The following is a 12,188-nucleotide window of genomic DNA, read 5'->3' as shown; positions in this document are numbered from 1 at the left end:
AAAAAAAAAAAAAAAAAATCCCTAAAAAGGGAAAGAGAATGCAGCTTTTCTGTATTTGCACAGCCCCTTTCACTGCTTAGGGCTGCAGCTATCTCCTAGCAATAATTTATCTTACATCAGTTAAACAAAATGTGCAGTACAAATGTATTTCTGGGCACTGTGTCTGCAGGTGAGAAAGGGAGCAGATGCAGGGGGCTGCTGTAACATGCAGTTCCCAAAGAACGAGGTGTTGTCAGAGTGACTGTCTGCTCAGGACTTTGGGAGCCCCATAAAGCAGATCTGCACGTGTGCTTTGCCTTGATGGGGCGATGACCCTCTGTGCAGATGATTTTTCTCTTTCGGAGAGAATACTTTAAAAAAAGCAGCAAGGGAGCTTCTGAGAAGCAACCCCAGCATGTCTTGGTAGAGTGGGAGGGTTCACGCAGGATTTGGGAGGGGATTTTTGTGCCTCAAAGATAAGCAATGTATTTAACATCAGTGTAGCTGCTGACATTTCTGAGTTATTCAAGTATTTACATATGCATGGAAATTGACAAGCTCTGTGGTCAAGTGAGATGAGATTAAAGAACAAGTTTATTCCCTGGAAAGTGATGTGCTGCTAGGTAAAGGCCTAATTGGACACAGGCCCTGACAGCACTTTTAACTCATACTTGCTGCAAGTGATGAGAATTAGGTATCAGAAATGTGATTTGTCTAATGTACATTGACAAATGGTTAGAAGGATCCTTTTCCTGATAATCTGTGGGACAACATTTCGGACATGGGTGTCCTAGTTTGTCTTACTGTTTTGTTTTGTGGTGTTTTGGGCTTTTAAAATTTATTTTTAAGTTTTCATTTTTTGTATCACTTGTTTCTGGCATTGCATTTCAGATTTCTGTGGCTCTTGTAGTCCATTTAACTCTTGGTTTTGGTATCTTAGTAGAGCTTCCAGGACCATGCATATGCTTCACTATAATTCATTTGCTGTTGTCTCATTTTTCTACACATTGTTTCTTTTCCACTTTTTTTTTGCCTCCTCATGCACTTTTAGTTTGTCTTTGCACCCTTTTATTTTTATATGGAAGGCTGTTTTAGACTTTGTCCCAAGGAATAATTTTAAAATAATCTTGGACTACTGGTATGTTTAAATGTTGCTTTACATTCTGTAATTTTTTGAATCAGCAGACTTGAACATGTCAGTTTTACTAGAAGTGTCTTTCTAGTTTTGTTATTTGAAACCAGAAGTGCTTTGGGAGTTTTTAGCTGCAATGTCTCATTTTATGTGTTGATTTTAAGCCTACATGAAAATAAAAAGTTTTGATCTTTAAAACAACTAAATATTCCTGCAAAATATTTCTCTGTGGGCAAATTGTCTTGTCAATTAAATTGTCTATCTACAGCTATCAGTTCCAAAGGGTACTACATAATAATCTGCTTTACACAGATTAAATATCTTGTCTCAAAATTTCCCATAATTTAAAAATTGTTTTAAAAAAATATGGGAGACACATGAAGTCACATTTGGGAGAGTATAGCAGGATATCAAAAAGTTAAGTAACTTATCAGAGGAGTGGTAGTCTCAACCTCCTGACCTAGTCCCAGAACTACCATTCTTTCCTAAACAAGTACTCTCTCCAGGGATGCAAAAGCAAAGACTCTGACATTTGTTATTGTGGTGTGTGTCTGTTCCCAGGACATTACATTTCTGTGGATACGTCTTACGAGGGTGAGAAAGCAGTGCTGTCCAGCCCTGACCTGTACTCCGAGGAATGGAGCTGTGTCCGACTGATCTATCAGATAGCAACAACTTCAGACACCTCACCTGATCCTGCCAGGCTCAACCTGTACCTGAGGCAGGAGGGAGAAAGTTTTGATCGTTTGCTGTGGTCAGCCAAGGAGCCATCAGACAGCTGGCTCATAGCTAGCTTAGATTTAACCAACAGCACAAAGAAGTACAAGGTAAGCCCAGTTAAAGAAGATGCCACAGGCTTTCTGGTGCAGCCTCGTGCATATGCTGGACTGCACAAAGTTCTTTTTTTAATATATGCAGACTTTGAGCCCTGTTCTTGGCTTTCATGTCTAAGGCTGGCAGCACAGGTCAGCTGAGCCCTCTGTCCCTAGCACCCATGAGCAGGGCTGGCATGAGGCAGCGCTCTGACCAGCAGCTGCCTGGAGCAGCTCTGGGGACACACGGCCAGCCGAGGCCTGCCATGAGGATGCTTCATCTCCTGGTATCCCTGAGGAGCTGCTGGTGCCAATGGCAGATACAGGAACCCCCAGGTCCTCTGTCTGCAGCTGTGCTCACTTATTCCTGCCCTCTGTGTCTTTCTGGAAGGAGTCACATGCTGACAGAAGAGTATTTCTACCCAGAAACCATCATGTTGCATCATTCCCAATAATGTCTTGCATAACCACAGCTGAGGAATATAGAATTCCATACTCTTAAATGAAGTGTGAGAATTTTTTACCTTGTCTCATTGTCCTTCAGCATGTCTTCTGTGGTTAAAGAGGAACACGAGCTCCATCTTTAATGCCTTCTGCCAAGCTCTCTCAGCAAAAGCACACCTGACTGTAAGAGGATGATGGTTCCCCAAGAAACATTTAATTTGTTCTCTTGTTTATCCTGTTTAAATATTCAAGTTACTAATGAAATTCTAAAATTGACGGTTTGGTTTATATTGTGCAGCTGGTACTGGAAGGTGAAATGGGACGAGATAAATCCACCAGTATAGCAGTTTTTGAAATCAAAATAACTTCTGGATATTGTATTGGTAAGTACTCTTCTCTCAACCCTCATATTCTCTGCATGGAAGAGAATGCCTTGTTGGCAGTTTTAAAACTGGATGGAAGATCTGGCTTTAAAAAACAGACAATGGCTTTTTCCTAATTGAAAAGTACACTGCCATATTCAATACAGATAATTTTTAAACTAAGAGTGCACAAACTAGTAAGTGGGGTTTTTTCTCCTATCTCTGTGATATATATATACACAAATACACACGCACACACACATGCACACACACACAGATATATATACATATATGCATATTATATACAACAGTGTAATTCCAAATCTATTTATTGTTCAAGCAGGAACAACAGTTATATTTTAAAATGTTTGCACTGCTTCAAATATTAGGCATAACAGCTGCATGACTATTTCTGCTCTCTGCCTGCTCATGGCTTCCTTACAAGTATCATCTTGAGGCTACAGACAAAAAACTGTGCTGATATATATATATTTACACTTACTACCATTTCCTCATGATATTTGCTAAAAACTGCTAATGAAGTTCAAGAATTCCAGTGTCTAGGAGGCTGGGAGATCTTTACATTTCTCGAGAGCTCTGGTGAAGTCCAACCAAGTTGTCACAATTCTTTGGCTCTGTGAAGGAGACAAAGCAGTTGCATTACTGTTATAAAATATTATCCTGCTTTTCTTCTGGCCATCTCTGATTTACAAGGGAAAGTTCTGCTTTGACTATTTACTACAAGGAGGTGGTGTATTTAAATCTGCTTTGTTTGGTTCTAAATTACAGCAGTCCTATCCTGACAAATGGTGAAAATACAGATTGGTTCAAAGAGGATGGAAATGAAAATTTTATCAAAAAATCATCAAAAAATTTGGATAGGCTTGCTTCTGTTTATTATGAGCTCTCAAATGCTGTGTCCAGTTTTATAAATACAGGCATTATCTGCTCTGCCATATGTGAAGTGAGGCCAGTGCTTAGCAATTTGCTGTTCCTATTTCTGTGATGAAAATATGTGCACTCAGCTGGTGGTGTCTGCAATTGCAGAATGTGACTTTGAAGAAAATCATCTTTGTGGCTATGTGAACCGCTGGAATCCTAACGTCAACTGGTTTGTTGGTGGAGGGAACATTCGGAATTCTCAGTCTATCCTGCCCAAAGACCACACACTTAACAGTGCACTGGGTAAGCAACAAATGTAGAGCAGAAATATAGTGGAAAAATCCGAGTGTGTGATTCATGTATGACTCTCATACTGCGAGTTATTATTATGTGAGTTGTTTCCATTGTGGGGTTGGGGTGGGGATGGTAAGAGTGATTTGTGGGAAAAAGGGGGGATTAGAAAGAGGTTGGGGGATTTTGCAGAAGTTCAGACAAAATTGCCTGTAAGCTTTATAAAAAGGTTGTTACACTCTTTGCTAGGATTCAAAAATACTCAAAGACAAGAGTAGAATTTTGGATGTGAGAGCTGGAAAACTCAACTTTCTGTGTATGGACTGCAGTAAATTTTAGATTCTTGTACTGCTGGTGTATATGTATGGACTGCAGTAAATTTTAGATTCTTGTACTGCTGCTCTGTACATCTGGCAGGGGTTTTCATTTCAATGACTATTGAGAAAATTGAGTAGGAAAACTAAGGTATTAAAACATGCTTGGAGAATCTTGGGTGAAACTGTACAGTTTAGAAGTCTTGTTTCTTTCAGTCAAATGTGGTACTGTTAGACCAACCCCTCAGAGACATAATGCTGGGAAAAATTATTGGAATTTTTGCACTTGCCTGGTATGAAATGCTTATCCTGTAACACCTTGCTTGGGGAAGAGATTTTTACACAGCTGTGAGGAAGGCTGTGAGATAACTTCACCTTTGCACAAGGTACCACAGCAGGTGATGGTCAGGACGTGGGGCTGGTGCTGCACACTGTGTGTCTTGCTTGATGTCTGCCTGATGCTTGTGGCAGTGCAAGGAGTCACATCTCATGAAAAGCGGGGTTGATCCTCTTTCCTTAACTCATGCCGCCGTGCCTTTTTATTTACTTCACAATTGTGTGAGTTGAGTACAGAGTGTCTCTCCAAGTCTTTGTCACCCCCTGGCACTAAAATGCCTGTAAAATTCTGATTGAAGTTTAAACTCACCACAACTTCAACATCAGACAGTGGATCAGCCTATTAAATATGTACTATGACAGGAAATGCTCCCAACTGGGAGGGATGTTTTCTTGTAGCCACAGCATTTCTGTTTCACACCAAACCCTCACTGCTGAGCATTTACTGAGAAGACTTCAAGAGGCCTAAAGTCACAGAAGAGCCTTCTTTTTGCAAGAATTGGGCTGCGAAGTTGCATCATCCAGGGAGATTGTAGCTAAACTATGAGATGTGCTAGAGCTGCAGAACAAAAGTGAAGCTGAGAACCTTGCAGGCAAGTATGGCTGAAGTCACCACTCCCTGGCAGTGGGCAGTCTGGAGGAGACCCACGGCCAAGCAGCGCTTTCCACCTGAGTGAAGCGAGAAGTGACCTCTGAAGGTCTGAGAGTGCTGTGTGCCAATTGATGTCGTGGTGCCACTCAAACTGAACAGCACAGTTTGCAGTGCTCGTGCTGAAGTACCCCTCCAGTCTGACACTTCTGTCTTCTCCAGGCCTTCTACTTGTGAGGAGCCATTTTTTGTTCATCAAATACTGTTTGATGCTGTGCTTCTGAGAGTGCAGAAGAAGAAAAACTGCAATGCACAGCATGTTTGTGAACATGGATGTGTCCTGCTTAAATTGAGATAGCACTCCCGAAATCAAAATAATAGAAGCTGTACCCTTAGAAAATCCTTCAGGTCATATTGGCTCTTATTAATGATGGGGAGATACTCTCCTCAAATGTAATGCATTTTTCTGTTGATTAACATCTCCCAAAAATCTTCTTTAAGGATTTTACATAAAAAGTCCAGTCTATGCAGTAAAAATAAGACATTTTTATAAACCAAATTCTAGATACACTAAGTGGATATCTTAAAGACTAAAAGCTATTTGACAATAATTTGATATATTAAATGAACTGCTTTGTAGAAGATGAGAAAACACATGGCTTACAATCTTGTTCATTTACTTGAATTGCTTCAGCCGAAGTTGCACTTAAGAGAGACGAAATACTACACCAAGGGAGATAACACGGTTGTTGCACATTTTTCCATTTATGAATGGCTTCCAAAATTTAGAGTTTATTACATTTCAAATATAGATAAATATATTATTTCTAATAATAATAAAGACTTAAGAAAAGAAAGAGCTAGGACTGACTATTTTGCCAAGTAGTATCTTAGCCAAACAATTTTGGGTTGTACATAGGAGGAAAAGAGAGGAAAAAAAACTTTTAGAAGCACTAAAATTTTCTAGGAAGCAACCATGTTGCTCATAGATATATATGTCTAGTCCTTTGTCATCTGCTGATACTTCTTGTACGTGGTGTTCCTTAAAGAGTGTCTTATGCCAAATGTTTCTCTGCTTCTAGGTCACTACATGTACGTGGACTCTGTGTATGTCAAACACTTTCAGGAAGTGGCCCAGCTAATCTCACCAAGGACCACAGCCCCAGTATCTGGCTGCTTATCTTTTTATTATCAGCTTAAGCTGGAAAGCAGCATTATTTTTACTGTTTACCTGAGAGACATGAGTGGCTTTTATGAAGAGATCTGGAAAACAGACGGTGCACTGAATGCAGACTGGGCGTTGGCAGAAGTCGACTTCAATGCGCCGTATCCCATGGAGGTAAAGCAACCTTCCTGCTCGGTCCAGCTGCAACTTCCAGATTGCCTCAGACATGAGTGCCAGCTCAGGCCAAGCCAGGAACACAGCAGGCACCATGCAGCATCTGAAAGACAGCCGTAAAGATGTTGGTGATCTGTGATATCCTTTACCCTTTGCATAAAGGTCAAGGAGAGATCACTTTCCATACTCATGCTTGATTTTGAAGCCAGGGGGTTTAGTGCTTGATCAGAGTATCTTGGGAGGTTGTAGAGTCTCAATGATGGGAAGTTTTTTAGCTGCTGAATAATATCAAGGTTCTCTCCGTTCCCTGTTTCTATGACTCTCTGATTCATTTTTGAGGATGCTGAATATCATAAAATAATGCATAAGAAAAATACTGCAGAAGAAAAATTTTTAAAAATACTTGAGGTCTATTCTCCACCTTAATTAGATCCTGCAGTTCATGAGAGAAAGTCCAAACTTGGGTCCTTTGTACAGTAGCCCTTAAATGTGAAAGACAGCTCTTGATGGTTATTACAATGACTGTCAAGAGTATCAGAAAAAAATTGAATATTTTATTCCCTAGTGTTTTCTAAAAAGTACCCCAAACTTAAAAGACTGAAATAAACAGTGTATGTATGTTATATACATACACATATACTTACATATATGTGTATTTTACACATATATATGTAATTTTTATATATATATACAAACATATACTCTCTATATACATACATACTTCTAATACATGGATTACAGATAAATTCTACTTGCTTTAATTCTACCTAAGTTATTTGCTAATTCACCATAACCCTGTAGACTTCCAGAAATTACTAGGGGTAAAGCTAATTTTCATGAGATATTATGTAGGCCTTTTGCACTCTACATAAAGTCAGTGATAATCCATTCAAATCTTCACGGGAAAGGAAGGCAGCTCTCAGAAGGCTTCATAATACAGAATGGTAAGTGAATTACTGATTCACTTAATATAAACTAAATTCATGTTTAAAAAAGGGAAAATCAGTCCTAGTGCTATCGATGGAAATTAATTAATGATCACTTAGAGCTTGGCAATACTGTTGTTGAGTTTGTGAAAATATCCTCTCATTTCCTGGCAGCATTCAAAAATCCATCCAGAATGTTGGAAACTATCCATATGGGAATAAATAGCAAAACACAGGATGTTGTACCACTGGGTAAATGCACAGGGAAACCTTGTGTTCAGCAGGGTATGCAACTTCAGCTCTCTCAGTTAAAAAAAAAATTTAAGAAGATTTTAAAAAGATTAAAAAATATTGTCCAAGAGGGAGATGCAGATAATGAAAAGTATGGAGAAGTTACATCAATGAAGTAACAGTTTTCAGCCCTTATAAAAAAAGATGGAAGTAGAATATGTTAGAGGTTCTTAAGAGCCATGAAGGATTAGAGAAAATATTAACTGTTCCCTGTTTCTCAAAATTTACATTGGTGTTCTAAGTTCTTAGTTACCATGTAACAGTTTTAAAATAAAGTGTACAGAGGGGTCTTTTCATAAGTGATTCAACCACAGAACTCACTTCCACAACATACCTAGATACCATTACTAAGATCAGTTAAAAAACTGATCAGAAAAATTAATGGGAAAGGAAGAATTCATCAGGAATATAATGTAAGGGAAGAAGAACTGAAAGCCTGTGATTGTCTTCGGAGCACCTGTAGGTGCTCTCTGCTGGAAAAAAGGCACTGGGCTACACAGGCCTTTAATCTGCTCAAGAAATTTCTATGTAATTTAGCACAGAGATAATTTAATAGAAATAATATTAAACCTTAACACATAAATTCTTTGGTTGCTTCGAGAGGGTGTTCTTCTTTGTTTCATCTAGCTAAAGAAGATTGCTCAGGATTCTTTCACTAGCTCTCCTAGTCTGCAAAACATCACAGGCATTGCTTTCACTGAAACGAATCTCACTCTGAAAGCTTTTGTCCTTATTTCCTTGCTTTGTCCCTGGGGCTGGCTCTCAAAGTTTTCCTGTATCTCAGACCTTTGATACTTAAGAGAAATTTTAAGACACTTCCTCAAGAGTTATAGATGGTCCTCCACTTACTTGAGGAAATTATTTTCCCTGGGAATGACTAAATACAATACATTGTTTGATCTTTGTGGTAAACAAAACACAGCAATAGCTTTTCTGGTTCTTAAATAAATTCTGTACAGGAAATCTTCCCTGACAGCTAATGCCAAGTCATGGGTTTCAATATCTGAGGATATTTACAGAAAACTCTAAAATTCAATATATTAATAGCAAAGTAATGAACACAGGGGGTTTTTAGCTCTTGATCCAGACAGATTCTAGATAAAACTGGAGGTTTAGTCAGTACAGGCTAATGATTGTGAATAGTGGTTTTGTATAATACAGTGGCAGAAGCATTACTGCATCTTTAAAAGTGGTGCTTCATAAAGCAGAAGAGCTATATTCCTTTTGGTGTTTCCTTGACCTGGAGTGAGCAATGATCTACACCTAAGGTTAGGCTCTGATTTATATCCCTAATAAGTGATATAATTTAATCAGTCCCAACACTTTCAGCACTATATGAGATGTGTTGGAGTCTGTCTGGGACATTCAGTCAGAATTCTGTATTTCAAAGATGTGTACCAAAATTATTGCTGAGTGTATGGCAGACGAATAACAACTTATTATAATTTCTAGGTAATATTTGAAGTGGCTTTCAATAGCGCCAAGGGAGGTTATGTTGCCCTTGATGACATTTCTTTCTCTCCGGTTTACTGCAGCAATCAGACAGGTATGATGAGCTCTTGCTGCTATTTATCTCCCTTGTTTCCTCCCTCTGCCTTGCCCCTCAGAACTGTCTGTCAGTATTTGCAGTTTTGGTGCTACCTTCTCAACTGACCAGCACCACTGGGCTCCTCTTCCTTCAGAAGACATAACAGCAGATAACACCTGTGCCATTCATTTTTTTGGAAATCAATTCTTAATGCTTCCTTCCCAAAGACCTTGCCTCAGGGTTCTGCAGCTGGAGTGCTGGACTGAGTGCTGTATTTGCATCACTACCGGTTTTAAGAAATTACCACTTGCAGGCTTGTCACAGAAGGAGAGGGTGGATTTTCCCAGGTGTGATGGTATGAGGAAGAAACTGCCCTGGGCTTCTCATTAATGCCAGTGTAGGCATTCTTCATGCCACATGCCCTGAGGTGTTCTACAGAGCAAAAACATGAGCTTTGCCTCCCTGTCTTCACTCCTCCAGGAGATATTACTCATCTCAGGCAGGGCGTGTCCGTCGAGTATTTGTTAGGTTTTCCCAGCAACAGACACCACCTGAATCCCTGTGACCTCTGATGTAGAGGCACTTGGCACAAAGGACATTGGCATTTGTGAATGCAGCCTCTTAAGTAGCTGGTTGCTGGCGTTTTACTCTGGCACTAAAAGATAGTCAAAAGTAGATGCCATCTTTTCCTTTGGTCAGAAGTTTGAATTTTTTGGCAAATTCTCTAAAGTGATCAATGAAAAAAGGGCTGTTTTATCCCCTTTTTATCTCAGAGTATCTGCTAGCTCTGCCTCCACTGCTGAAGTATCACTGCTGAAGCAGGCAGATGCCAGATACATTAATCATTACTAATCCACAACTCATGGCTGGGTAAATCCATTGTTTCATTATCTCCTCAATAACTTTTTGGTATTTGCTTTATTTTGGAACAAAAATCCTAAGTTATGCTTGCAGTTTTCACAGGGTTGGAGCTGCTTATCTGTTTTCTCCATTTTAATTTTCGGACAACTAATATCTGTTGAGAAATGGGATAAATTTTATAGCATTTTCTGCCTCAATGGTTGAAGTTCAGATCTAATCTGAATGGATCAGAATCTGTTCTGAATATGATAGGTTCAACTAGAACTCCACCTACTAACTTTGATTTTGAAGGTTTGTTTTGTGGTAGTTTTGGTATTTTTGTTTGAGAAATGAAAGTAAATTATTTGCTTTATACTCTTTTACATACAACATATACAACATATACTGTTTGATCCTTCAGACTTATCAATTATTGTCATCTTCAGTTCTTCTGAGTAGAAATGTTAAAAATGTTTATTTTTTCCTAGAAGTTTTGTTCAACAAAAGTCTTGATGTTAGCCAAATGGAGGAAAAGGTACCAGAGTACTTCCTCAGCAAAGGCTGAGTCAGAACATGGGTTTAATGTCACATGGAAGTGCTCCACCTGCCTTTTCTTTAACTAGGAAAGCAGAGGTGAGAGGCCATGGCTGCAGGAAGAGTTAAGACACATAGGAGGGCCTAGATTTGGCCTATCTGAGACTCAAAAGACCTCAGGCATCACTCCAAAGCCACAATTTTTGTTCTCCTAAAGCTGATAGCCTGTGTACCTGCCACTGGTGTAAAAGCTCTCTTCGTCTCCATGAAGAAAGGTCATATGTGCTGCTGTAGAGAGATGTACACAATGTCCTGTGTCTGGGCTCCTGGCAAAGCCAAAATTTGCAGGATAGCTTTGGGTTCTGCCTCTCCTTCCCCAAGCACCTTCTATAAGCACCTTCACCTCACCTATGGTGAGGCCTTTGAAGAAGTAGAAATGTTTTACTTACTAGCATGGCCCATATAGTATTTTTTCAGACTGAGGCAAGTTCTGACCCATGAATTCCATACTGCAGGTCTAGAGAGAGCCATCTGCAGGGCTGGGCAGGTCTTAGCTTTGCTTTTAATCAACTTTACTATAAATGGTTCAGCTTTTTTCTCTGCAGTATTAGCACTGTGTGAGGCGAGCTCCAGAGCAAAGTTGCCATGAGGTGGTACAGGAACTAAAAACAGTTTTGCTTATCTACTTCGAGCATGCACATGCACACACCTAACTATACAAAAGATTTTTAATAAATGCTCTTTAAAAAAATACTAAATGTTGATGTTCAGTGCACACACAGGCACATGGACGCACTCATTTTTTCCGAATAATCTTTTGAATGAAGGAGCAGATAAAAACAAATGGTCTGAATGTCTTTGTGAATTACCTATCCTGGAGGAATAATCTGATCTTAGTATCTGGAGCTCATTTGTGTTTTAGGGGGACTATGAAGCAAGGTTTCTCCTGGCTCCAGCAAAAAGTATAAGAAGATAAGACCAACTTGCAATTGAAATTTGATAGTTTGATTTCATCATGGCTGTGCACTATATGTGTAACATCTTTGCACAGGCTTATCGTCAGTAAAGAAAAGCAAGATGAAGCAAAGTATGCTTTGGCATCCTTCTGCATCAAACCTATATTTATCACACTGTACTCATCCTAACAGAACATATGCATCTTTCTTTTAGGAGCTCCTTTCAATCCTGTCAATGCAGGCTGCAATTTTGAGGAAGATCTGTGTAATTTCTACCAAGATCATAAAGATGGCCCAGGATGGAGCAGAGTGAAAGTGAAGCGCAATGTGTATAGAGCAGGAGATCACACTACTGGATTCGGTGAATCAAAACTGCTTTCTCCTAGAAGAGTCAAACTATATATAAGTTGTATAAAAGGTTAAGGTTAACCTATTGTATCATTGCTCACTCTGTTAAGTCATATCACTGCCACAATGATTAGCTTGTCTCAGTGCAACTCTCTGCCATTAAAGATCAGCACTCACAGCTTGGTCCTGTCTGGAGCTCTGGCTGTGCTTCCCCATGTGTAGAGGAGGAAGGTCACCTATTGAATAGTCAGGCAAGACCACAAATCAGAGTATCTTCACTGTACT

At 39.4% G+C, this 12,188-nt stretch overlaps 1 protein-coding gene across 2 annotated transcripts in view; it reads left to right on the top strand.

Moving 5' to 3' along the window:
• Positions 1-12,188, top strand: part of MAMDC2 (MAM domain containing 2) — a 55,684-nt gene that overhangs the window by 27,231 nt on the left and 16,265 nt on the right. For both annotated transcript variants that reach the window (XM_058823848.1, XM_058823849.1), the window contains exons 3-8: positions 1,673-1,938; positions 2,666-2,750; positions 3,777-3,914; positions 6,224-6,480; positions 9,150-9,243; positions 11,770-11,916. In XM_058823848.1, the coding sequence (XP_058679831.1) occupies positions 1,673-1,938; positions 2,666-2,750; positions 3,777-3,914; positions 6,224-6,480; positions 9,150-9,243; positions 11,770-11,916 (987 nt within the window). The remainder of the gene's footprint in view (positions 1-1,672; positions 1,939-2,665; positions 2,751-3,776; positions 3,915-6,223; positions 6,481-9,149; positions 9,244-11,769; positions 11,917-12,188) is intronic.

Source organism: Ammospiza caudacuta, chromosome Z (assembly GCF_027887145.1).
Source record: "Ammospiza caudacuta isolate bAmmCau1 chromosome Z, bAmmCau1.pri, whole genome shotgun sequence".
NCBI classification, from domain to species: domain Eukaryota; kingdom Metazoa; phylum Chordata; class Aves; order Passeriformes; family Passerellidae; genus Ammospiza; species Ammospiza caudacuta.
Note: the sequence above shows the minus strand (reverse complement) of the source record. Positions and strands in the feature narration are given on the sequence as shown.